This window comes from Rhinolophus sinicus, linkage group LG10 (assembly GCF_036562045.2).
Source record: "Rhinolophus sinicus isolate RSC01 linkage group LG10, ASM3656204v1, whole genome shotgun sequence".
In the NCBI taxonomy this organism is placed as follows: domain Eukaryota; kingdom Metazoa; phylum Chordata; class Mammalia; order Chiroptera; family Rhinolophidae; genus Rhinolophus; species Rhinolophus sinicus.
The window spans coordinates 45,085,692-45,113,492 of NC_133759.1; the positions used below are offsets into that span (position 1 = coordinate 45,085,692).

Sequence of the window (27,801 nt, forward strand, 5' to 3'; positions counted from 1 at the left end):
TTTTTTACTTTTGAAATGTCATCGTGACATATGAAAAACAAAAGTGTTTCTGTACTCTGAGACTGTTTCAACGATGATAAGTCTCACCCTTTCCTCCTCCTAATTATTCAAGAGCCTACTTACTGGTAGCAGTTAGATGAAAATCTGCAGTCTGCAATTAAGATCAGTATATATGACAGTGTGAATGAGGCTTGAATATTTTATTTGTCTTTCTATTGCTTTTGGTGCTTTAAACCATTGTACTTGCAAGAAAACCTAAAACACTTGGTAAGTGAAATTATAGCTTGCCATATTTTTATAGTTTCTACTGAGACAGAAACACCTTCAGATAACAATAGCCAACTGAATTATGCCAGGTTTTCACGTTCACTCTGTAATTCAGTTATACGCTGACTCAGGAGGTTAGATTAAAATGCTTGTATCCGGTGGACTCACATTTCTCATAGGAGTTAGGTTTTAAAGTCAACGTGCCTGGCATAAGTCGGGCATGGTCAGAATTTCCCTTCAGAGTCCCTTCAGTCCACGTGTGGTCCAGAGTGTGGTCCAAAGACCAGCACCATCGTCATCGCCCAGGAGCTTGTCAGAAACGCAGAGAATCCACACCTGCATTTTAACAGGACCCTTGGGTGATCATATGGGCATTAAAATTTGAGAAGCACTGCCTTCAATTATTCATGAATCACTAAGTCCTGCAACTGCAGAAGACGCAGAGCCTAGAATTACTTATGTGGATTCTCTTTGCATTTTTGTTCAGGCTTCATTTCACCCTAGGAGTGGAGGCCTGGCTCTAGATTGATTGAGCAGGGAAAGCAAGAAGAACAATGTTTCTTTTTCACTCTTCCTCCTCTCATTCCACACTTTTCTCCTATAGAATCAGTGTGGTTGACTTAATGTTAGTTGAAAATACACGCATTGCAACTTCCATTATGTTTTATGTGTCAACTCAAAAAGTGGATTGCTATCTACCTTGGGCCAGGGACTGTGCTAGGTGGTGAAGATACAATGGCAAGAAGGGCAAAAAACAAACAAACAAACAAACACAAAAACAGCTCCCATTATTATAGAGCTCTGCGTCTGAACATATCTAATTGGAGATGATAATGGGCAGGCCTGAGTTACATGTATAACACTGTGTTGTGTTCAGCTTAGTGTTTGGTTTCCAAAGATGATGTGAAGAACATCATCTGTTAGGAATTCCTCTTGATTGAACACCCACTCTTTAGGCTGAGCGGCCATTTTGGGAGTGCATCTACCACCATGTCATTACACTACTCCTCCAACTCTTATTGAAGCCTGAAGGGATGGCAAGCTATAAAGGTGACCACATGTGTCTTCTCGCCTGTATGAGGCCCCAGGACCTGGGCCTCCAATGACTACGGAGAATCCATGGTATTGAGAATGAAAGCACCTTTGGGGAAAGACTGGGCAGTGTGCCAGGAAAGGTCCTGTCTGTTGCTCTGCCAACGCTTTTCACTGTTGCACAGTCCCAAGCAAATCGTAGGCTGTCGCTGGTATCAACCCGATGCTCGGTATCCGCAGTCCCCAAATAGTCTAAACAATGTCATCTTCCTGTTCCCTGGAGGAAAGGGGGTAGAAATGCTTCATTTTCGCTGCCCTCTTGGGATTTTATCAATTGCACTTTCTGGCTGCTTGCGTTCTGTTAACATCTATCTTGGAGGAGAAGACAGCATTTTCACTTCTCAAGGGAAGGAAGGAGTCACCTATGAAATGAGGATAGATCACCTAATCCTGTGATCTGAGTTTCTTCCTGACATCTTAAAATGACTCCCATTCATGCCAGCTGTTTGCTGTCCTTAAAATGCCACAAGACATTGCCCAGTGTCCTTTTTTCCCCAACAATGCTTGGCAGATGTTGGGTTTTGATGTCTTCACATGCCTTTCATCAATGCAGAAACTGCACTTCTTGGTGGCTTTTCCCGCCCATACAATGGCTGCTCTGTAATGATTTGTCATGTTTCATCAGACATTACAACTTGCCTCCGAATAAAAGGAACAAAGCTCATATTACAGGATATTTATGACTAAATCTATTTACTATCGATGAGGAGTCTAAAAGCTTAGCAGTCTTCTTCAAAGGCAAACTGTAAAGCTTGAGGAAAACTCCAGCTGTTTAAGATTTCAAGTCATTAGCCAAATGCCTGAGCTAGACTTAAGCATTCTATTTATCTTTTTTAAAACAAAACTATTGAAGACAATGTTCTCTATTACGTCTTTTTTCCCACTGCAATGTAAGCTGCGGGCCTGAATGTTATTCCCAGGAGAACTGCTTATGCAGAGAGGCTTGGATCCTATGTTTCCAGCCTCCCAATCCTCCCAGCTGTCATTGCGATCACAGTGAAATGGGTTGTGGGGTCAGATTTCTGCCTTGAGTTGAGGGAGGTTCACAAAGTGGCCACGAGGTGCTCTTGTTGAACGCAGATCACTTCCTTATCTGAGCACAGGAGTCTCCAGGGGGTTCCAAGGTAGGTCTGATCTCCTCAGAGTCCTGAATGATTCACTTAAAGGTCGGATGGGAAGGGGTACCAATTACTGAATGTGAGCCATGCATCAGACAGTATCCCAGGTCTTTAGCTTGTGCCATCTCACTCAACCACAACAGAATCTGGTTAATAAGGGTATTGAAATCCTCATATTGCCATCTGAGGCAGCTGAGATGGGAAGATGTTTGTGCCAGAGTTGGGCCATGTTTGATTCAAGAGCCCTTGACTCTGACCCTAGGCTGGCTTTCTGTCAGAGATATATAGCTTACTTCCTCCGCGATCATATAACTTTATAGGCAATCAAGTTATTCTTCTTCAGAGAAATCCATCTTCAAAACTATGGTGTTGGGTAGAAGCTTGGATCTGCATTTGATTCAAAATGATCAAGGCAGTCTTGCAAAGAGGGTAAAGATAATCCTTTCTATTCTAAGAATCCTTCCTAATGACAGGGTAAAGAACTCACTAGAGACCAAAACAGGTAATGGAAAAGGAGAAAGCTGATGTTTGAAGAGTGGATGGAATTGTACAATTAGGTCAGTGTTTATTCACCACCTGAGGTATGGTTCTCAATTAGATCATATAAAAATCATCTTCTGCTTTATAAAAGTAACACGTTTATTGTAGACTATTTAGAAGGTGTGTGGATCTTTTTTGTCTTGGCTTGATGTTTTGTCCACCTCAGAGATTTGGGGCAAGAATATTTCCATTGTTTCCATGGTTGTCAAGTGCCCAGTAAATATTTCTGTGTAAATGGCTGCTGTAAAGTTGACATACTGTGTTCACAGATAAACTATGACATGAAATCTGATATTGGAGTTTCTTAAGAAAATTGGGTATTCAGTCCCCCCCACCCCCAGCTTCAGAAGCTTTCTTACTTAAAATGGAAGTTTGAGATTTGAGCTTTCAGGTCAGGGATTGGTCCCATTCCAGGGACCAGTGGGTGAAATGGCTGCCTTGTACTGTTCTCATAGATGACCCTTTGCTATCTTCAGTTTTAGGATTTTCGAACACTCAGTGCATGAAGTCTGAGAATGCATCCTGCTTCTAGCTGAGATCTCTGGTGTCTGTGCTGTCTCTCGCAGTGCCTTCTGCCCTCATGCTTCTTCAAGTTCTCTTTTCTGCTACTCCTCCCTTGCTAAACCCCAAGTGGCATCTTTCTCACTACAGGTTACATTCCCACAGCCTTCAGAATAGAATTTCAGGATATTTATAGTTGAATTCTAATATATTTTCTGCCTTTTTCCAATGTCACACGTCATATGCTTGTCCAGTGATTTTCAGGTGGGGCATAAGTGCCCTCAGAGAACATTTGGTGATGTCTACAGAGATTTGTCCAGAGACATTTTTGATGTGCACAACTGCAGGATAGAGATGCTCCTGGCATCTAGTGGTTAGAGACCAGAGATGCTGCTGAACACTCTATGATGCACAGGAGCAGTTGTCTAGCCCCAAATGTCAGTAGTGCCATGGCTGTGACGCCCTGGGTGCAGCTGTCCTGGAAATGGATCTTGCTCAAACACCCCATGTACCTATCACTGAAAGGGAGTACAGGGGTCAGAAGCATGTCTTCTGGGCCCCGAAGGTTGAACTTCTACCCTCTTCTTACATGTGTTAGCTGTGTGACTTTGGGAAAGTTACTTAAAATCTCTGTGTCCCACTTTCCTCATCTGTAAAGCGGGTCTAATGATGCATATGGGATAAGGTTATTATGACTAAATGAGCTCATTCATGTTAAGTACTTGGAACAGTGGTGGGTATGCAGAAAGTACTCAATATCCATTACCTGACACTGCTACTAATAATGTTGCCTCATTTCATGTACTTTGACTTTACTTAGGATAGTCCCTCTATCTGGAACACACTCTTTCCCGTTGCCCCCATTTTAAAGCCACAGTTAGAAAGTTCCCTTGTCACCCCATGAGAGCAAATGGCTATTCTCAGTCTTCCCCACTTCTATGCATCCACACATCTTGTCTGACAGGAGTTAGTTGTTGTGCCTTCTCCTTTGGATTGTGACCTCCTGGAGGAGCCGCAGCCCACTCTGTCTCAGCCTTTTATGCCCAGTTCCTGGCAAGGGTTCCATCAGTCACGTTGGTGGGTTTGGGGTTAGGCTCCATTGAGGAGAGGACGAGTAGACAAAATAAATAGTAAACTTCCCTCTTTCTTTTCAGACGTGATGTACCCTTTTAAGTAAGCCTAACACAACCATTTGCTTTAAAATAAGAAGCCTACACTTAAATTGGGCATATGCAGTGTCTTTATAACCCAGGCGATAATGGCGTTGAAAGGCCAAAGCTACATGAAGCACAACACAGAGTCCTGTTCCCTCCCTCCCGTCACACACAATACACTCTCCAGCCATAACAGCCTCCTAGCCTTAGCGAGATGCACAGCACACGCTGTTATCTGGTATTAATAATTCACTCCTTCATCTATCGCTATCCATCTTCTCCATCCTGGCTTGAGCCATTTACCTTCCCATTGATAAGCTAACCAGCCTACTCATTGCTGGTGGTTATCTATCAGTAGAAGAAAAAAAAAATGTTGTTTTTCTCCCACTCAGTACTATAAATCTAAATCTTCTATAATGAGAGATTTTTTTTTCTTTCCTTGCCTTAAAAATGACCTTTTCAGTCTAAAGATATTGCAGCTCTTCAATGAAGAGAAACTCGAGTATAATGGGGTCCGAATGGGTTCTAAAGCTACGTCTGTCACTAATGTCTTGGACGTTTTCCTAGCCCCTGAGCTGTAGTTGGCATATCTTTAGAGGAGGAAGATGCCACTACTTCAGTGTGATGGACTGAGATGCTGCATGTGCAGGCATATGATAAAACTATAAAATGTTATACAGTGGCAAGCTGATGGTGACAGTTCACCGATGACGTAATTTTTAAAATAATATGTAGAATTTTCTGTTTCTCTTTTTCTGTACTTCTGGAACATAGACCTGTCGGTACTGTTTTATTGACAATATTTAGTGATCAGCATACTCTATTGGCATTTTTTCCCTTAAAACATGTATAGCTTGAATGAGAATTCAAAAATAGAAAGAGGCAGTTTTTATTTTTCCTCTCCTTTATGCAGCTTTTACAGCTTGAGATCTGGAATGAGCAGCCACGATGCTGACAAACGTGTCTCTTCACCTGTAGTATACTCAACCAGTTTGGCAGAACTGGTCTGGGATTAACTATATTACACTGGCTCTTGTTCCTCGCTTTCCACACTAATTTTATAGTAAAAGTTCTCCCAAAATATAAATTGATAGTAGAGATGCCTCTACACAATACATAACATTACTAAAGGTTCATGGTGCACATAAAACTTCTGCTTGTTGAAAATGACAGATAGCTTTTCCTTTTTTGCCTTTATTTTTCCCTCACTCTGAAACATTTATGTAGCCCTGGCCAGGAAGTGAAGGCAGGGACTCACCAAGTACAGCACAAATAAGACGTGTCAATTTGACTCTGAGGAAAAGGACCAAGATTTTCCCAGCTGACAACAGAATTCCAAAATTGGCCAATCATAGGTGAAAAGTGCCTGGAAATGTGCTGTTTGAGATTGAATGAAGGCACGTGTTTACATTCTTGAATACTGAACTTGGCTTTTCTGCTATTGAACAACATCGATATGGCTAGTGAATCCGTATTTTGCTTCCATTTGGATGGTGATTATGAAAGTCATCCTCTCCGCTAGTTACACAGTTCCACTACAACACACGTGATGACTACACAGTTGCCACTTTGCCTGCTTTTCAAGAATTATGTGTAACTTTAGAATCAATAAATACAGAGCATTGTATTAATAAATAGCGTAGGAAAGAAATGGGGATAATTGTCCCAATGGTGAAAAAATATATTTCTGAAAAAACAATTTTTTTTTTTGGACCACTCCACAGTGTAAACCACTTGTGAGATGCTGCAAAAGAAATGCTCCAAAGAAGTGGCCCCCATGCTCAGACAGAGACTGGAGACTATATTTACAATCAATAGAGAGCTAAGAACAAAACATATATCTTCTATGAAGGAAATTCTTCTTTTCTGCTTTACTTTCTCTAGACTATGGCTCAGTACTGCCTAGTAGAACTTTTTGGTGATGATGGCAATATCTTGTAACTTTCTGTGTGATACAGTGGTCACTGGCTGTGTGTTCCCACTGAGACCTTGGAATGTGGCTAGTGTGACTGAGGAACACCAGTTTTAATTGTATTTCATTCCAATTAATTTAAATTCAAATAGCTGTGTGTGACTAATGCCTACCATATAAACTGAGCAGCTATAACTCAGTTGGTAATATTCATAGTAAGAAGAGTAATAGCTAATTATTGAACATTATCTTATATGCCAAGCATTATATTAAGCATACGAGGTACAATCAAACAATACAGTGAATGTTTAAAAAAATATTACAGTAAAAGACATATTGCCATTAAGCTCCCTCAAAATACTCCCCTTCACTTCGAACACACTTATCCCATCATTCTTGCTGCTTTCTGAAGCAGTTCTGGAAGTCCTCTTTCGTGAATGTCTTTACTTCATCCTCCATCATGACAACGTTCCATGTCACACATCGCTTCTGGTGCGGCAATTTCTGTCAATTAAAAACATTTGGCAGAAATCCATTCACCTTTTCACCTTACTCACCAGATCTGGCACCTCTGGCACTGTGTGACTTCTGGCTCTTCCCCAAAGTCAAAATGACCATGAGAGGTAAACATTTTGAATTGATTCAGGACATTGAAGCAACCATGACAGTGCAACTAAAGACACTCATGAAAGAGGACTTCCAGAACTGCTTCAGAAAGTGGCGAGAAGAATGGGATAAGTGTGTTTGAAGCAAGGGCGAGTGTTTTGAGGGGGATTAATGGCAATGTGTCTTTCACTGTAATACGTTCTTTTTTAAATTTAAACATTCATCGTATTTTGTGATCACACCTTGTATTATATATGTTAACTAAAATTAATCCTAACAGCCCTAGGAGGTATTTATTAATATCGTACCCACTTTGCAGATGAAACCACTGATGCACTGAGAGTAAGCATTGCACCACATGACAATCTTGAGCAGGGTGAAGCATCCAGGAGTCAATGCACTGGCACTCTCATTCTTAACCTGTGCACCAGCCTGCCTCTCCAGGAGATGGTGAATTTATTAACCACAGTGTAATTGAACCTGATGGTTTTCACTACCTGCCTGACTTGGCAGAAAAGCATGAAAAATGATTTAAAAATAGTAATCTCTTTGGGGACTTCAGGGCTAAATAAATTCAGGTTGCCCTACTGAGTAACTTGGAAAAACTGCATAAGGATGTATCAACTCACGCTGCCTACAGAAGGCTATGACCCCCATGACCCACTAAGTAAAGGAAAAAAAAGAAATATTAATCCAGCTTTTTATCAGGTGTTGTCATGGAGATTCAACCTCACACAAGGGTGGTGCTATGTTTTCCGCTCCAGTAATAGAGTTCAGCAATTAGCTTTGTCTTTATTTAGTCTGCAAAACCAGTCTGAAAGACCTCCTGAGAGAAGACCTTGAAATCGCTTCTCACAGTGCTACCAGACAGCTAGAGAAGACTTCCTGGGAATGTGGTGGATGCTGCTGGTGTGATAAACTTGAAAAAAAAAAAAAAAAAAAAAAAAAAAATATATATATATATATATATATATTTTTTTTTTTTTTTTTCTTTCTTTCTTTTTTTTAATCAATCTTTTTAATATCCTGGAAAATGCTCGGCTGTGTGAAGGCCATCACATCAACGTCATATCTCATGTATTGAAAATTAGGCAGGATTTTCCAAAAGATTTCCCCAACCTGGACATGTGTCAGAATCTCTGGGGAAGATTGTTGAGTACAGGTGACATTTGTCCCCAGGGTAGGGGACAATGGGTTTAAATTAGACGAAGTATACATTCAAATGCATTTCAGAAGATTTCTTCTTGGCAAATTTTCTGCCATAAATAGCATTTTAAAATCGGTCCTTGGTATTTTCTTTAAATATCTGGGTACTAACAGGCACTGTGTTGTGAAAGTAAATGAAAGCTCGGTGTGTTTAAATGTGGTCCCCCACGTGGCTCCTTTGGTGGTGCAGTAAATTTTGGCTTTAAGGCGCCATTGCTCCCAAAATGATCAATACTAAATAGGTTGAAGGCAAGACGGGAGATGTATTGACATTTCACTCTGAAAAGCTGCAGGTGTTCCTAGACAAAAATCAGAGGCAGGTGGATTGATTACTTGGCAGTCTCAAACTTTATTGTGGATGGTACAGAAAGAGAACGGGTACATGAAATCACATGGAAGAGGGGCAGATTGGAATCTCCAAGTTCTTTCCTAGAGGGAAACACAAGCAGAAACATCCAGTTAATTTTAGGTGACACAGTAGCAACACTGATGGCTAACATTTGAATGGCTACTGTGCCAAATTCTGTTCTAAGTGCTTTGCTTTCATTTAGTCCCCATACCCACCATTTTACAGACGAGGAAGCTGAGGCACAGAGAGATGATCTTTTCTAAGGAGTCAACATTTTGCCCATTTGACATAAACGGTAGTCTCACATGCTGATCCCCGATTTTACTTTCTTTCCCTTTATATGACTGTTGGATAGGAGCCCCCATTGGTGCTACTGTCTCTGCTCCATGACCAGAATAGACTAAGTATCCAGTACTCTGGAAGAGACTGGCTTTCTCAGGGTTGTGTCATGGTATGGATCTATCCCCCATTTGGTGGCATTGGTGTCAATCTGAAAGCCCCAAGAAAGGGTTCTCATGGGCCAAGGTCTCAAGACTTCTGTGGTATAATTTCTCCTTATTTCAGAATGTTGAGAGGACATGGCTGGTATATGAGGGGTATCACCCTGGACTAACCCTGTCTTAGAAACTGGACAAGGTCTTTTCCATTTATTACATTCATGGTGGCCTAGGTAGCAAAGCCTCCACGAGATACTTAGAAGGATGCCAAAACATACTTGCCGTGGGAAATCACCTGACTGTACACCAGTGCAGGTGGTCAGTTGTGATTACACTTTTCACCTGCAGAGAAACAACAGCTCAAGTCTCAGTCTGGACTTTGGCAAACCACGGGAACTTAGGGTGCAAGTGAAATGTGCAAACATGATAAACACGAGGGAAAGAGCAATTAAGTTCCTAGAACAAAAATCTAGCATTTTTCCAGCTAATCCTGCAGTGGCCAGCTTAATCAAATCATCAGCTAACACGGATGACCATGACCTGATGGTCAGTTTCTTTCTAGAGCTATGGCAAAAGCAGAGAGAGAAGGAACAGGGGATGACACTGTGGTGGGAATTAGCTTTTCACATTTGTGTGAGAGGAAAGGACCATTTTTTAATGTTAGCAAATCCTCTTCTGGGTTTAATTTCCTTTGCTTGGGTTCCCATGCCAAACTTGATCACCTTATGCAAAGATGGAGTCTGCTTACCTCCATCAATATATGATAACATGGGATCTTAACTCTGAACAGGCTGCTCTCAGCCCCGGATGACCAGCAGGCCTCAATTATGTTTAGTCAAAGGATTTCAATGAATTCTCAAGAGTTCATCATTTCCAGCTCCAGAAGGCCATTTTTCTTTGAGGCAGGAACTGTACTTTTTAATTTTTCAGCCCACCAAAAGAATCCAAGAGTAGGTGAAACAATATTAAGCAGTCTTATCATTTTCAGTACCATTAAGGGGGGGGGTGGGGGGAAGGCACATCTCCTTGCAAAATGGCCCTGAAATTAGATTATGATTTTCACCTTGACGCCCTGGAGGGTCTAACTTAACTTCAGGAATCAACTGATCAGAACAATAAATGCTGATTAGATGGATGATGTAGACTGAACCGTTTTGTCCTATTGCATTCAATTCCAGAAAAGTTGATTAGAAAGGACTCTGGTTCAGTCACCCACTGTGCCACCCATTGTTGTGTGTCTCTGGCAAGTTGCTTCACGGCTCTGAATCTGTTGCCTCCTAGGTGAAGTGGGGACAATAAGGTTTGTCTCAGTGGATGGCGGAACCCTCTGTAAGTCTGTAGAAATAGGGAAAATATGGTACAATAATCTTCATAATGGATATTATTGCTATTATTACATTGCTGTAAAGCACCCTGCTAGGCCCTTTGGAGACTGAGATGAGTGAGCCTGGCCTTCCAAGGCAGTTCTATATTTGGTGCAAGCTTGATAGATACCAAACTTCAAAGCCTCAGCGGAGATCTCAGAGAGGTTTTGTTAATTGGTTTTTTTGTAGTATCCTGGCCTCGGAAGGAAACCAAGTGTGTTTTCACAAGCAAAGATTAAGGGACTCTGTTCTACTCAGTCATTCTTCTATCACTCAGGACATATCCCAGAACTGTTATTTGTACTTACAATGCTCTTCAGTTTGCCAGCCAGCCTGAAGTTACCTGTCAAAGTTAATCACATGGAGTGGTTCATATATCAGGTGATATGAGCCTAGCTGTCCCACAGCAGCCTGCTTGAGTGACTGATAGCCTTCTCTGTCAATTTCACCAAGACAAAAAACTATTAATGACCCGTCACAAGACCACAGCGAACCATCTCCAAAACAGTTTGCTGTACCTAGAGAAAAGGTTGCCTGACTTCATAGGCAATCAGGATATCATCCCTTCCAACTCTGAGGGCTTATTGTAGACCAAAAAAAAAAAAAAGAAAGAAAAGAAAATGTAACCACAGGAAAAAAAGAAAAAAGAAAAAAAGAGAAAGCCAATTAAAACAGAGATGAGCAGGGACTAACAATGCTACCTTCTATACAAATAGCCCTTTATGAAGGAGGGCTTTTGTTTACATGTTCCCATGACATCTCCATGGTAACCCATCAAGGAAGTTTGCTCACATCCTAACCAAGAGGAAACTGAAGATCAGAGATAATATGGCTTAGAGGTTCCCAAGGTGATGAAGCTTATGCTACCCCAAGTATCAGAGCCAGGGTCTGGACTTTGGTCGTTTTCCTTATTCTTGGCCAGAAAAAGAAAACAGCACACACAAGGTCATAACCAATACTTGGACCAACACTTACAGCAAGAGGGAGTGTTGAGTCCTGTCTTGTTCTACTAAGTGTTTGGGTCAGCTCAGCAAGCACAGGCTTTGGAGACATTTCTTCAATCCTCTATGCAAGCTGGGGTCCTCAGAGCATACTCTAAAAGAGGATAGAGATATAAAGGGAACTCAAAACTAATTTTAAACATGAAAAGAAAAGAAATAATGAGAATGTTCATGTAGATCATAAAGGCAAATAATGATTACCTTTGATTCCTAGAGAGAGTTAATTTAAAATGCATCCAAGTTTCTTTGTACAGCCAAAAGAAAAAAGAAAAAAATCCGCGAAGCTGAGACATATCTTTAGTGGGCAGAAACAAGAGTCGCCATCAGTTGAGTCCTGAGAAGATGTTCATTCATAGTAATTGGGAGGAAGAAAGATTGTAGAGATTAACTGACCTTGGTTTAGGACACACTGTTGCTTTACAAATGAAATTGATGTTTGGGGCCTTAAAGACAAAATCGATCCTTAATGCCAGTTTCTAAGAAAACGCATGTAGCAATCGGAAAACCACCAAATTGACTATTTATGTTTTTACCAAATTAGAAGGTATAATCATTTAAAACAATTACTGAGGATCCATTTCTAATGGTAACTTTGAAGTTCATGTGCCCTTTGAAATAAAAATAGTGTAGATATCCATGGTCCATAAAAGAAAGGAAATTGGCATAAAACTGTGCTTTACACCTGGGGTTAGCTCATTAAAACAGACATTAATTAGACAAGTGCAGATGTAGCATTGAATGTCAGTTTTAAGAGTTGTACACAAACACTACAACATAGTTATGAAACCTGCGACATCAAGGTCAAAACTTGCCTCCTCAGGGCAGTTTTTGCGACCTTAGAGGTTCAATCTGAAAGAATATTACTCCACTTGCTGTGGCTGTTGCTTTGGCCTTTTCTTATTAGTAGTAAATAATTACTTATTAGATATTTGCTGTGTACATACTCTGTTCTAGGTAAGGCTAGGAGCAGTTGGTATGTGAGGTATTGTACACCATTCATTCCACACACATTTTCTGAGAACACAGTGTTTGCTAGGCCCTAGGCTACAGGCACAGGGAGAAAGGTGACTCGGTCCCTCTCCTCCCGGGCTGCTTCCCCTGTGTCAGCCCCTGAAACTAAGTGCCTTAAAAAACCAATACTTCAGCCTCACAGAACTGTTTTCTCAAGCTAGGACACATCATATTCTTTTGTACTCCAGGTTTTTTGTGCAAACTTATTTCCTGTGTTTAGTGGCTTTTCTTTATGGCTGTCTGCAGTCCTTCATCTTTTAAGGCCACCTCAATACCTCTTACTGTGTTTCCCCGAAAATAATACCTAGCCAGACAATCAGCTCTAATGCATCTTTTGGAGCAAAAATTAATACAAGACCCGGTCTTATTTTACTATGATATAAGACTGGGTCTTTATAATACAATAAAATATAATAATATATAATATAATACTGGGTCTTATGTAAGACCCGGTCTTATATGAGTTTTTGCTCCAAAAGACACATTAGAGCTGATGGTCCGGCTAGGTCTTATTTTCGGAGAAACACAGTAGGTGATGCTCTTCACACACAGCTCGCTAGCACTTGGTACAGACCTCTCCTAAGAGTCCCTGTCACTCTGAATTATAATTGTTTAGCTTCAAGTCTTCCATCAGATCTGGGCTCCCTGAGGGTATTGTCCACTCCTGCCTCTAATTCCTAGTCAGTTCAGGCTGACCTGGACAAGTAATGCTCACCAAATGTTTCTTTGATTGACCCAATTAAGAATATTCTTACAGTTAATAAATCCTGGCTGGATAGTGTGGTGACATGCTTACATATAAAAACTTCACATGGTTTTCATGACTTCGGGGCATAGTGTGCATGTTTCTTTTATGCTAAGAATGAGTAGAAATCCCAGCCATGGGAAATTTCATCCCATTCTTTAAGTTAAATTGCAGTGGCAGGACAGAGATGGCAAATATTAATTGGCTTTGGAGGAGGCTGAAATATCAGACCCCGATGAGAGAAATTATGGTATTTCAGAGAGCTCATGCAGAAAGAAATATGCCAAAAAGATTTATAGCTGCATTTATTTCTGAGGTGACTTCATGTCAGAGGTCAGGTAACATATTCTTTGCTATGCTATACTTACAGAGTGTTGCAAAATGGATTTTAAATTGAGGGAGTCTCTAGTTAACAAAGAGATATCACATTGAATGTTAAAGCAGAGTGAGAGTCTCAACATGATATGAACAGTTGGATTATACAGTTCCCAACACTTAAAAATGTGAAATGACCCATTATAGTAATTATAGAAAACAAGAGATTATTATTTTATAATACCATTTCATAAACTAATGAAATTACAATAATATTATAACCAGCATACTTGCTTGGAAGAATATACCTTGTGAAAAAAAAAAAAAAAGACTCAGGGCTTTTAAATGTCCATATTTGCAGAATTAAAACAAAGTTTTGTTTTGTTTTGTTTTTTATTAGAACACCATCCTGTGGTATGAAAATTTGCCTCTTCACAAAACAGCCTGTTTCCTGACCTGGTGATGATGGCAGATTAATTGTGTTTTTCTTTGTTTGTTTGTTTGTTTGTTTTTCATTATTGCATTTTAAAGTCAATGCCATTGAATTTTATAACACTGCAGAGTTTTAAAATTTATAAACAGTCAGACAAAATATGCCGGCAGTATTGATTCAGTAGATGTTTGGCCCATAGTGTTTGTCGAAGGAGAGTGCAATTAAACAGAGGCAATGTATGGAATGTGTTTCCAAACCAGGTTAGCTTCTATTCTGCCTGAATTTGAACCTGCTTCTTTCAAAAGCAGACAAGCAGATGTTTGATTTGCTTACACAGTGGGCCTTTGTTGGGGCATGGTGGCTGCAATGAAAGCTTCGTTAGCATGGTAGAATGGAAGTTCATTCTTGAGACTACAGATTTTTCTTTACTATTTTTGTCTCCCTGAAAACAACCACATAGAAATGAATCTGAACATATGTCATTAAGTTTCTTTCAATGTTCTCCCAAGTTTTCCAGTTTCATTGTAGCCTGAACAAAGTGATACACTTCTGTCTTTGAATAAATTTAACTTAGACTAACTTCCATTCCCATTATTTTTTAACTAGCTCTACAGATGCTTATCATTAATTTGTAAAGGCACCTTTAAGTTGGCAGAAAAGGAGAACACCTAATGGAAATCTTTGAAACAAGACAATCCTAGCAAGAAGTTTATTTCTAAACAACACATTCTAAAAGTATTTTTTAACTGAATGATTCACTTAAAACATTTTTACCTTGTACCCTTTAAACCAAAAGACATCAACTTAGAGTGGAGCTAAAGAGAATTTTTAATGGATTGAGATTAAATCTATCATTTTTACCCAGGGAAAATTTCTTCTCATTTATTCTGAGGCCGTCTCCTGTAAAAGGACTATTAAAGTGATGAGCTGCAGTGTTTTGACAAGCACTTGTACTGCAAAAACTTGAAATCTCACTGGGATACAGTTATATGTTCACTGGGGGAAGAGAATGCCCTATTTAAAAACTAGGACAGATCATGTTGATATGGAAAAAGGAAGTAACTATGTGAGCAGCACATCCAAAATTAAGGACTGAGTTACTGGCATCCGTCTAAAATCAACAGAAAAATGTAATTATTCTTTGAAAGTACTCTTACAGTGCTAAATGGATTTTTAAAAATGCAAGATTATCTTTTGTATGTAGAATATCATTACAAAAACAAAGATGGAAACAAACATAGCAATAATCTGATAAAACTCCCATATTAGCAACATAGAAAAGAGAGACTAGCCATATTATGAAGCAATATAAGCCCCCCACCATGGTATGACCTCTGTTCTAATCTCAGCTCTAGAGATAGATTTCTCTTTTTAATAAGCTCAATAGGAAAGTTAGAGGAAATCAAAAGGGAACCTTTTATTCAAAACCACCATGTGATTTTAATAACTTTACTCCATGTTTTCTATTGTTTATTTCCCCACAGTTTGGATTACCTTGACTCTAGCTGAACAAGGATGTTTGCCAAAGCAAGTGTTGTTTTCCACTATGTTGTAATATCACTTAGGCTGAAACACAGAGATAATAATACTAATATTCTTTCATAGTATATATCCAGTAGCGAGAGTCCAGCATAATATGGAAGATCAAGGGTGAATAAGTTATTATTCTTACGGCAGACCATTCCATGTCTAGTTCACACATCACACCCTTCACTGTTTCTTTTAAGCTATTAGTTTGAATACCCTTGGTATTCATTGGTAATTCTTGCATTTGACTAATATTGAAACTCATCTTTAGACTCTTGTGGTCTTTCATTGAACCGTTCCCTGTCCTGTGAAATGACTAAAGTTGATTCAGTGTTTCTCTAAGGCAGAACTATGAGCTACAAATCATTAACACATTATCACACCCAACCAGCAAACGCTTTTCTATTTCTTTGTTGCAAAGAAGGAATCAAGACCATTTGGGGTTTAAGACAGTAGGGACAGTCATTGTTTTTCGAATGAATACATTTCTGAGAAGGTATACATTTCTTTGAATGTATTTAATAATTAAAAAAACTAGAACAAACATTTTTACTAGGCTTACAAAACACCCCACTTCCCTCCCTGTAAGTTTTCCACATTGTCTTCTAAAACCAGAGTGTGAAAACATACATTTGGAAATAATCTCTTACCATTGGTAGTTTTAAAAAAGAGCATGTATCAGAATGACCAGCACCAATTCTGCCACTATTGGCTACTTTTTCAGAAAAGACAAATGCTCACACGCTCATACATAGGTTCCTCAGAAAATACACCAGGCACGTGACTTAGAGCAGCTCCCTGCCCTACACTCAGCTAACTGATCGTCTTTGAAAACACGTTTCTTCATACAAATAGATTTACAGTAATCATGCACAATTTTCATAGAAACATTTCTAATTCTCAGCAGAGACAAGAGCACACACATAAATAAAAATTAGATTGTTTCTTACCTTTTAGAAAGCAGGTAAAAGCTATACTGTTGGTGGGATAGTGTACCAAGTAACAGACTTTTGTACACTCTTTCTTACCGGTGGTATACAGTCTACAGGAAAAGTAAATATATAGGTATGTATAAAATAAGTGTTCACACAATATTCCTTTTTATTCATTCATTTATTTTTCCTTTTGGAGAAGAGGCTGTGTTAGAGACCATAGGCATCATGCCCACTCATTCCGTGGGTTCAATCGCCTTTGGTAGACCAGTTCACCACAATTCAGGTACCTCTGAACATGGGAGTACTGGTGTCTCTTGGTTTAAGGCTGTTTGGTTTTACTTGCTTGAGCTGGAACAGTTGAGGGAACCAGCCCCCAAGTAATTTATCTATCGAGTCAGAGCACTTTTTTCTTCCTGTTGCCATCCTTTTTTATTTTTTATTTTTTCCCCTCCCTCAGCCTACTCCAGGCACGCTGACTGACCTGTGTGGTTAGTCCAGAAGGATGAAACAAATAACAGAATGCTGAGAATGCTAGGGATCCAACAAATGAAGCAGCAGCACAAAAACAAAACAAAACCCATAGCAAATCAACACAGCACAGGCATGTGTTCCAGAATTTTCTCGGCATTGTTACTTATGTAGACTTTGGTGCACACATCCATTTTCCAGCAGTTTGAGTTTTGTATATGTGTTTGTTGAAATCAAATATCTACTTATATTGACAGTTCAACTATATTATGTGATAATTGCCTTGAGAACAGCACAGGTTACTTATATATTTTCCTTACAGTACATACAAAAATGATAGTAAAAAAAAGCATCTGAATACAAACTTATATTTAAAATATTTTAGACTTTATATTGTACATGCAAATTATCATTCTTCTAAAAGGTGCATCACCATAAATATGCTCATCGACTTAAACTAGTCTTTTACATAGTGTCTCTCTGGCCTCTATTTCAGGGTCAGTTAAAAAGTCATACATCCCCACATCTAAGAAGGGAGCGTGTTCCAAGCTGTCCACCTGCCTGACATTTCTAGTTGCTACTGACCTTCTAGAGAACTTCAGTGTTGCTTTGAACTGCCCAGGAGGTATTAGCATAGAAAACGGGTGGTAGTTAGGACAAAAGTAGCTCAGGGCTGCTCATCACTATGCACTGACATGCTTTACGAGGAGAGCATCTGACCACAGGATAATTCACAGAGCATCTTCTGGTTCTGACCAGTCCAGGAAGGCAACAGGTCTTACCCACTCATCTCAATGAAGCCATGCTGCCTCAGTTAATGTGATCCATCCAACTAGAAAAGGATCCTGGTGGCCATTGAGAAGCTAAGACCCAAGCATTACCAAGTCCTCTTGCTGATCTAGCACCTACACGTTTGCCACCAACATACACCTGCCAAGTCAGCAAGAGAATGGTGCCCAGCAACATGCCAAATGCAGGATGCAGATCCAAGAACCAGAGCTCGTGGTGCCCTTCCTCTTGGGAAGGAATGTTCAGAAGACATCAGCGTAGCTGGGTATAAGCTATCCAAATTCAGTTAGGCTCTAGCCTGACCTACAGACATCTTGTTTGCATAAATGAAATTCCAATATGTAGCTGAGCTACACCTCTATGCCCCCTGCCTTTCTGGGTGGAAACCAACAAGCATCCACCCAGCTCTGAACATCTGATATGTCAGTAGTGCCCACATACCTTGTGTTTATTCCATAAAGAAAGAAGTTTTTCTTTCAAACAATGGCATTTTAACAAAAGAAGTCACCTAAGAGGAAAGCTGAATTTGTTGGGGGGAAAATCAGGCTGTGCTGGGGCAATTTTCATTTCAGCCTATGTTAAGCCAACAGATAAATTTGCTTTGTGTAGACACGTAGCTGCAGCATGACGTCGGATGAGTAGAAGCACGTGGGCCAGAGGGCAAGCTGCTGTGATGGAGCAGAGCTGGTAAAAATGAAAACACTGAAGATTGAAATACATGGAGACTCAGTGTGCAGAGCAACAACGGATAAGGGGGAGGGGGAGATTCTGTTTCATTATTTACTTTGTAGCTCATAGTATAAACTCGACTTCACCTCGGTTTCTGTCAGAGAATAGTACAGAATTCCCCATTTGGAAAGACAAGTTCCTGCTCCAAGTGCCTGGTCTGAGTTTTTGTTTGTTTCTTTTTAACCAGACAGCTTAATTTGAGGAAAGAATTCCTTTGTCTCTTCTACCAAAGTTCAGAAATTTGAGATAATTGCTATATTTGGCATTAAATAAAATAGACTAATAATGTTCCCTTCTACCAGTATAGTCTTGTCTATTTTCATTGAATTTTTCACTACTGCTTTTCCCCTTCACACATACATGTTTACGTTGCTAAAGACTGGTTTTCCAAGTATAATTGCTATCTATGATATCACTCTTTCCTTAGTAGTGGCTCCTTTGGGGTCATTTAAAATAACTATTTGTTTGCGTTTTGGTCTCATGTTAAATGTGTCATTTCTTTAAGTTGATTTTGTCTCAGCTCAGCATCACTGCTAAAACTTTGGGAGGTGTTGCCAATCGGGTCTCAGATTGTGTCTCCTAGCATGAAATCCTTACCTACTAAGAAATATTAATTTCTAGAGCTGTGCTGTCTGATCCAGTAGCCATAGCCACAGATAATTTTAAGTTATTTCAAATTAAGTAAAGTGAAAAGTGTATTTCCTTATTAAGTAGCCATATTTTAAGTGCTGAATAGCCACATGTGGCTAAAACATTTCCATCGTTGCAGAAAGTCCTTCTGGATAGGTGTTGTGTGGAGAAGGTCCTTAGACTTATGAGCGCTGGGACATCAGAAACCCCAATGTTTGGAGGTACATGAATCTCCTCCTATGGTTTAGCAAATATCTAGTCAATTCTTTACAGTGTTTTAGGGAGTGTCTACACAAATTCAAAAGAACTAAAACAATTTTTTCAAAATATTTTGGATTGATGATGAGACAAAGGCTCTGTGATTTCATTTTTTTTTCCTGCACTATTTATCTTTGTGTAGACACCAAAACAATAATAATGACAAAACTCAACAAAACTTTTTCAAGGTTAAGATACCCAATAAATTCCAAATGCAATGATTATTTGATCGATACGGGTAATACGATACTTGGATTTCTGAGTTAGTAGGATGAGGCCTCTACCTGGGCAGCTTCTTTGAGCTCAGGTGACTCCTCACTTAGACAACACTGCAAGTCATAATACGTTTCATAGCACATTTAATTAAAGAGTCTGCCATGACACATCATTATAGTCTTTATACACAAGCTGCATTACCAACTGAGGAAGACAAAAGATTAAATATTTTGTTGGAATTATGACATGCCACTCATATTCTAAGACATAGCAGCAAAGAGAAACAAACATGTGTTTGGAAGCCAGACCTGGGTTTCAGTCCAACATCTGCTGCTCACTCGATGTGTGACTTTGCTAACTTCACATAATCTTGACAATCCTAGTTTTCTTCAGTAAAATGAGAATGATAACCCAATTCTACAGAGTTATTATTGTGAGGAGTGAGAGAGATAGTCTACACACAACGTTCTGCATTACGCCCATTTCAAAGAGTAATTGATATTATTATTAGTGGTAGTAGTAGTTGTTTTAGTATTAGTGTTGCTATTAGAATTTTAATAACCATTATCATACCCCAGACAGCCTCAAGAAGGATAAAACCTAATCATTAAAAATTAACAACAATAGAAATGTTGTTTACAGCTAATGATTTTTAAGTAGTATAGTACTGAATTGTCCAAATTAAAAACTTCCAATTTGGCTATATTTTTTTCAATCCATATAGATTTTTGACAATATTTTCTGCTAATTGATTTTGGGTATCTCTACTTAAGTGTGTGTGTGTGTGTGTGTGTGTGTGTGCAGATATAAATGGAAAACTGTTATTGGAGTTTCTCCAGGATAAGGGTTTTGTGAAATGCAAATCTGAAAAGGGGTTCTAGGATAAAACTCTACAGAAGTACAAATATGCAGGTATATTTATCAGTACAAGTATACATATAAATAGATACCTAAATACGTTCATAGAAATGTATTTTTTGTGAATCTGTTCCATCTACTTCCTGGTGTTCAGTATGCCTTTTACTGTACCACCACACCCACATCACCAAACAGGCTGAAATGTACTTTTAGGCAAAGTTTTTTGCTTCTCAGAAATAGAAGGAAATTAATGCTTAGTTGACCTACTATTTTCTACATGCATTTTTTATGACACTTATGACATAGATATTATCTCCATACTATACTTGGAAATGCAGAGCTTTAGGAAAGCTCAGTGATTCTCAAAGTCACACAGCTGGTAATGGAGTGGCTTGGATTTGAACCCAGGTCTGCCTGAACCTGAAGCCCCTTCTGACATCACATTGAAAACCATAGCAATCCACCATCCACTTCCCCTCCTCTCAATTGATCATTTGCTCTGAAATCACAAGGACAAACTGGTACATACATTCTGGTTCCCCCTTATCTTGGGGTGATCCTCCTCCTTCCTCTCCTCTTGTCCCAGAATCTCTTCTATTGAAAAGTGAAAGTGAAACCTACCGTGTTGTTAATGAGCCTTTGATACCTGCCCATGTATTCTCAAAGTGCTTCACAGTATTTGCTCAACGAACTATTTAGAAATGGAGATGGGCCAAGTTCAAGAATCTCTGCATAGTATTTGTCAGAATCAAAACCCATTGCCTCCTGGTTTTTTAAGACCTCTCTCTAACTTGCAGAGCATAAAGGATTACCTCAGAGTATTTAAAATAGGAACTCTTTTCACTTGGCAATAAGCCTTTGTGTTGAATGACTGAATGGATAACCTAAACTCCCCTCCACTTTAAAAACAGGAAATATCATGAACAGCTGAATCTGCCTCATTCTATTTGAAACTGGTCAAACTATTTCTGGAAAACAAATTCTGGAAGTCTTATTTTTAATCTGAAATTACTCTTACCACCATAGTGTTAATAAAATTAGTAATTGGAAATTCTATCCATTTTTAATGTCTGGATAATTTTCTAATGCCCATCTTCTTCAGGGTCATTTGCAGAGGTGAGCAGAGGATACTCCGGGGTTGCAGATATGCCATGTAGCATATCAAATCTGACATTTAATCCTTAATCCCACCTGTAATATTTACTCTTACATGGAATGAAGGGCTCTTCTACAGTGGCGTGGTAGATGTCTTTCCTGCATGGGGATGCCATTAGCAAGGTACTGTCTGAGCCTGTGTACTTGGATAAAAGTTTGCCAATGGGTCTTTGTTTCTAGGAGACTTACTTAGTAAAGAGTCACAACTTTCTCCACACTCATGTTCCGGTAGAAAGAAGTTATGCTTCCAAAATTCTTAAATATTCCAATTCCATTCCTACTGCTAGAGTTCAATCAGGTGTTGACGTTTCTTTAACAGGAAGTAGTTTCCCTAACAGGAAGGGAACAGCAAAGGTGGCCCACAACCTGACAGCTGTGTTATTGTCAATCTGAGGGTTTGGTACCAAAGGTCAAGTAGCAAGGGGTGGGGGAGGTTTCACACATCTGAAGCAACACCTCTAAAAGCTTCTTTCCACGGGAGAAAAAAGAAAATGGTGGGAAGAATAAGTCAAAACTCTTAAAAGCAAAAGTTCGCATTCATCAAGGCAACCCAATCAATAAGACAAGAATGGTGACAGTATTTCTTCAAAGAAAGGCAAACACACCACGCTTTCTAGAGCTTCCTGCTGCAGGGCTGGGAGATGAAAGGAAAGGAAGGTTACTTACTGTTTGGGTCTACGTTCTCACAGAGTTCTGTCTTTGCCTCACCGTTGGGTCTGTCACTAGGTTTGTGTGACAGCCGTGATGACATGGTGGCTGCTGTGACTACTGCCTTGAAGCTTCGCTTCCGTTTCTGGACATTGAGTTCAGGGTGGAAAATGATGATGTACACTTTCGGCATGTATAGCATCCCCAGCGCCACCGATGCACTTAGGTTCATGGAGATGGTGAGCGTGGTAGTTTGTATGTAGAGCTAGGAGACACAACGCACAAGACACTATTACAAATAAAATGACCGCAGAGGGAGTCAACACCTAATGTGATCTGAAGAATGACTCTGGCTAGGAGAGAAAGCAAAGCAATCCCCAAGGCCTTCTGATTAAAAACAAACAAACAAACAAAAACCACTCTGAACATTTATTGGAGAGTGTATGCATATACTTATTGATGGAATGCCATGGGGAGGGTCCATGTGCATGTTTGCCCTGGGGAAGCATCCTACATAGAAGTTCAGGGTAGACCTATAATCAAATTGGAAGTTCCTTTAATCAGAATGGGGGTTGAATATGAAGACGTGAAGATCATAGAAATCTGTAATCTGGAGTAAGCGGTAGTTATTTTTTTTATTCCCCCTACCTACACAAAATGATGAACACTGCATGACCTCTTGCTACACAGAGTCTGGCACCTTATTTGAAAAGTCATTATGTCGATATATGTCTCTTTTTGTATCATTTTTCAAGACGGTTCACCTTCACCATACCTATAAAGTAGTGAGTTCAATTTCACTGGCAAGTCAGCCCTTTTTGCTTAATTCTATTAAAAAAACCAAACAAACAAAACAAACAAACAAAAAAACACCATAGCAAGGGAAATCTAGTGACGTTGTCCTGTCCTGTCTGTTTGCATTGATGGAGTGCTAGTTGGATGCACAGTCTCCTTCTGACACTGGGTCATTTGTAGTTTGGATGGTGCCATAGCTGTCCTTGTCTCCTTTTGCTTCCTTGAGAAATCAGTAGAGTAACCACTCTTAACACATTATTGCTCAATGTGTTAAATCACTGTCTCGCCTAAATAGGAAAAGATGAAGGTTGAAGGGTGTGGAGAATTGTCATATCAGCGAGGGAAAAGCTACAGACAACTTGCCTTGGTCCAGCTGCATTTACAAAGTGCCCTGTCATGATCCAGCCATGCACCGCGTCCCCATACATTTAAATATGTTTGTGTTTTACATGACTTATAAAGGCTGGATTAAATGTGAGGTGATGGGTGTGTTAATGAACTTAATTGTGGTAATTATTTTACAATGTGCTCGTATGTTAAATCATACTGTACACCTTAAAAATCATGTTTTATAACCTAAAATACACATTTTTTTTTTTGGTTAATCAAACCTTAATAAGGCTAGAAATAAATAAACAGGTAGGTAGGTAACTACATTTCAATTACATTTTTTTAAAAAAGTGACTAGATAGTATGGCCTTTTATGTCAATGGAAAGCCTAGTTCCTTGAGAACATATTGGTCATGGTTTTCCGCAACTCTGCCTTAATATTGATCTGAGGATAAATTCCCCATCTTTAATGGATTCTGCAAGACCCCTCGTGGTCTGCCCACTGCTACTTTTTAGACTAGTTTTCCACCAGTTCCTCTCTCCCTCCCTCCCCAGGGCACATCCATACGGGCACTCTTTTAGGTCTTGATGCTGAAATCATTCAACCACAGAAACTTCATACATTCACACATGTGTTTTTTCTTTATTCTTGTTTTCCTCTGTTTGGATGATTCCTCCTCTGCTTCTTAGAACATCCATCCAGGCTGCCTCAAGTGTAGGCCAGCTCCTTAACTTAAATGCCCTCCAAAAAAAAAAAAAAAAAGACTGTTTTCTTTAGATCGTTGGTCCCATTTATAATCATACACCCACTACCCTGATCATCTGACCGTCTGTCTCCCCGACTAGGCCCTAGATTCCACAAAGGCAGGGACCTGTCTGTAGTGCATCTTTGTGTCTACAGCTCTGGCAAACAGTAGGCACTTAATGAACGTGTGATGAATGAACTCATGTGTTTGTATAATGGATGTAGTTTCCTACCTATGACTCAGTGGTCAAACAGCCTTTCTCCAAATATCCTATAAGCATTTCCATCAGACCTATTGTCTGCCTGGCCATTTCTTATCTCATTCCTTCAAACCAAGGCCCCAGAGAAACAATTAAAAGAGACTTTGCCATCTCATCTGGAAGGAATGCAGTTTCCAGCAAACATTAATTTGAATGTGTATGTCTCTGAATGGTTTAAAGGAGCAGCCAGCTGCTAACTATAAAATACATAATATAAACTTGAAAGACAAACCAATATTGAATTAATGATCCTTTCGGTTGAGAATTAGACCACATTTTCAAAGCTCATCTTTTCCTATTAGAATACCATTAGACTTTCAATTCATTCTACCCTGCCTGCCTCTATTTTCAAGAAAGGCCTACCACGGCCACAGGCCTCTGTGAATCTAGGCAATGTCACTTCCTTCCCTCATGACCACTGTTGCCACCCAACTAATGAGAGCTTTGCCAACCGTGGATTAGCCAGTCCCAGAAAGAAAGAGGTATAACCTAACACCTGGGTTCTTAGGTCTGTTTCTGTTCCTCTGCTCATAAGCAAATTGGGCAGTCGAAGAAATCATTCACAGTTTACTTTGGTTTTATTTATGATTTATATATAACTGCAGATTATATACCCTGTTTCCCTGAAAATAAGACCTAGCCAGACAACCAGCTCTAATGCAGCTTTTGGAGCAAGAAATTAATATAAGACCTGGTATTATATTATATAAATTGTATTATATTTTATATATTATATAAGACCGGGTCTTATATTATAGTAAAATAAGTAATATAGTAAAATAATGTGTCCGAAAGACACATTAGAGCTGATTGTCCGGCTAGCTCTTATTTTCAGGGAGACATGGTATGTATATATGCTTATGTATATATGTGTATGTATGCGTGTGCATACATTTCTTAACAAAGTTTGCTTAGTGACTTACGACTCCAAAAGCCATGATGTTTATTTTACGGAGTGTTACATTTCATTATTCTCAAACGAGAACCAACTGAGACTTTGATATTTTGTTTTGAAAATTTTGCAGTCTCTGGTGACACTTCAGAAGTATGTGGAAACCAACATGAATTACATTGATCAAAGTCCTACTCCCCCAAATCCTCTTTACATAGCATACTGGTTAAAATTGAGGAATTGAGAGCTAGTCTCTCTAAGTTCAATTGCCATTTACCAGTTCCATGATCCTGGACAAACTATTTCAGCTCTCTGTGCCTCAGCTTCTGCATCTGTGAAAAGGGATGATCGTGTTTGTACCTACCTCGTAATGTTGTCTTGATGATTAAATGAATTGGTATTTGTAAAGAGCTTAGCATAGAACGGAGCATATAGTAAGTACAGTAAGTCCTCAATGTCATTGATAGGTTCTGTGACTAATTGAAATGAAATATAGTGGAACCAATTTTACCATAGGCTAACTGATATAAACAGGAATTAAGTTCCTATGGCATTTCATGTTATAACAAAATGATGTTGAATGAAACACCGTTATATTGCATTGTAAAATAAGTACTGTAAAATAAGTATACAGATATAAAGATGTGAAGGCTCTGGCCTACAGGGATCCCAGAGGGATTGGTCCACAGGGATCCGACCCCACTAAGCCCCAGGAGGGGAATTAGGTCCCTGGTTTTTTTGCTCTCCAGTGGGAGGCTCGCCTTTGGGCTCTGAGTTGTCACCCCAGCATCTCCTTTAGCACATACTTTTAGCAAATTGCAGCATATTTATTTTTAAACTCCTAGCTATTGTGAAATGCATCACCCTGTTTAATCTTGGGTATTTCACACCATTTTATTTTAGCTTATAATTTCTCTAGGATGTAAAGGTGTTGGTGATCATTACTGGTCCCTTTCATCAAAGAGCAGGAGTCTTACATACATAGTTGTGACGAGATCAAGCCTCTTCCCAGCGCTGGCCTTCAGCTGAGCCTCATCCCATTCTAGTAGCTGTCACCCCAGGGAGAGGAGTCTCCTCTCCTTGGTCATCCCCAATGGCTCAGGCCCATGGGAAGGATGCAGACAGCCTTGTAATTTCTGTGTGTTTGCATAATTAAGCCTTAATTTTATCATCAACCTAAATGAATTTCCAGAATCCAGTTTCTGCTGCTTGGTTGAATGTGGCTTTTCTAATACCTGTCATGTATAATCCAGCTTATATATAAAAAGAGCATTTGGGGAAGGGATACAGAGTCAACTCAACAAAGAGCTTTGCACAATATTCTAGAACAGTAGTTTTTTTAAAGTCTGATGCATAGAATCCTTGGCTATACATATTTTCTCTGTCTCTCAGTTTTCTTATTAAATGAAGATAATAATAGTTCCTACCTCATATGGTAATTCTGAAGATCTAATTAATATATAAAAAGTGCTTAGCAGAATGCCTGGGAAGTAAGTACCTATGAAATGTTAGCTACTAATATTTATATTCTGCCTAATATTATATTAGGTTGTTGGATGTAGATCTCCAGGCAAGTCTTCCTCTATAACTATTTTCATATATTTTAAACTTTTTACATATGTCTTATTGATTAACTAAGCTATAGTGTCTGAAAGGCCATGCCTATTCATGTCTTGTCTGATTGAAATGTACCAGCATGTATACTATTATAGTCCATACACAGGTACATACTTAATTCAATGCCAGGCAAAGCCCAGCTGAATCTGTTCTATGTATTTTCTCATCTTGGCCCAAAAGTTCATTGTCAGATAAAATGTGAATTCATATCATGAGATTCCATTGTTGCTTTGTAAGTAGGTATAGCACTTAGGGTTAGTGGAGTTCTACTTGTCTAATTCTCTGTAAATTTCAGAATTGGTTTACTTGAAGATTATTTTGAAACATTTCAAGGAAAGCCATTAATAGTTGTAATAGTGACCAGTTTTAAACTTTGCAAATCAGAGTATTCTTAATACTGTCCAAAGAATACAATGAAAAAGAAAGGAAAAAAAAAAAAATTCATGAGGCACATAGATAGATGTAAAACTAGAACTATCAGGAAAAACCCAATTTCAGATTTGGGGGTTCATCAAAATAGTCTCATCATTAGTAATGATGTCTTTAATAAGAAGTATATACTAAAAAATGAACTAACAATATACTTATACTAATGAATCATCTTTATCTGTATAAAAATTCAATTAGAAAAAGAATTCTGGAGTTATTTGGTGGCATCAAACCATTGATATAAGAGATAATTAACTCATGATCATGTGCAGGAAATTTATTGTTAGCTGTATGTTCAGGTAGGCTATGTAAACAACACCATACTTTCCCACTATTCGTGCATTCATCCATTTAGCCATTCATCATATTTAATGAGATACTACCAAGCACCTTCACTGGCCCAGGCTTCGTGCACACCATTGTAAAAATGGCAGGCATGATCTGAATGCAACAAATGAACAAAACAAAC

The 27,801-nt window shown here is 39.1% G+C and overlaps 1 protein-coding gene across 9 annotated transcripts in view; it reads right to left on the bottom strand.

Moving 5' to 3' along the window:
- GRM7 (glutamate metabotropic receptor 7) overlaps window positions 1–27,801 on the bottom strand; it is an 820,785-nt gene that overhangs the window by 36,137 nt on the left and 756,847 nt on the right. For 2 of the 9 annotated variants that reach the window (XM_074313055.1, XM_074313053.1), the window contains exons 9-10: window positions 22,283–22,529; window positions 16,529–16,620 (exon numbers count right to left, since the gene is read on the bottom strand). The exons of 1 other annotated variant lie outside the window; for it this stretch is intronic. In XM_074313055.1, coding sequence (XP_074169156.1) covers window positions 16,550–16,620; window positions 22,283–22,529 — 318 coding nt within the window. In that variant the 3' untranslated portion in view covers window positions 16,529–16,549. Of the gene's footprint in view, window positions 1–8,721; window positions 11,642–11,748; window positions 11,882–16,528; window positions 16,621–22,282; window positions 22,554–27,801 lie in introns of those variants that run through there. 6 more of the 9 variants (XR_012489707.1, XR_012489705.1, XR_012489706.1 and 3 more) reach the window with 6 other exon arrangements.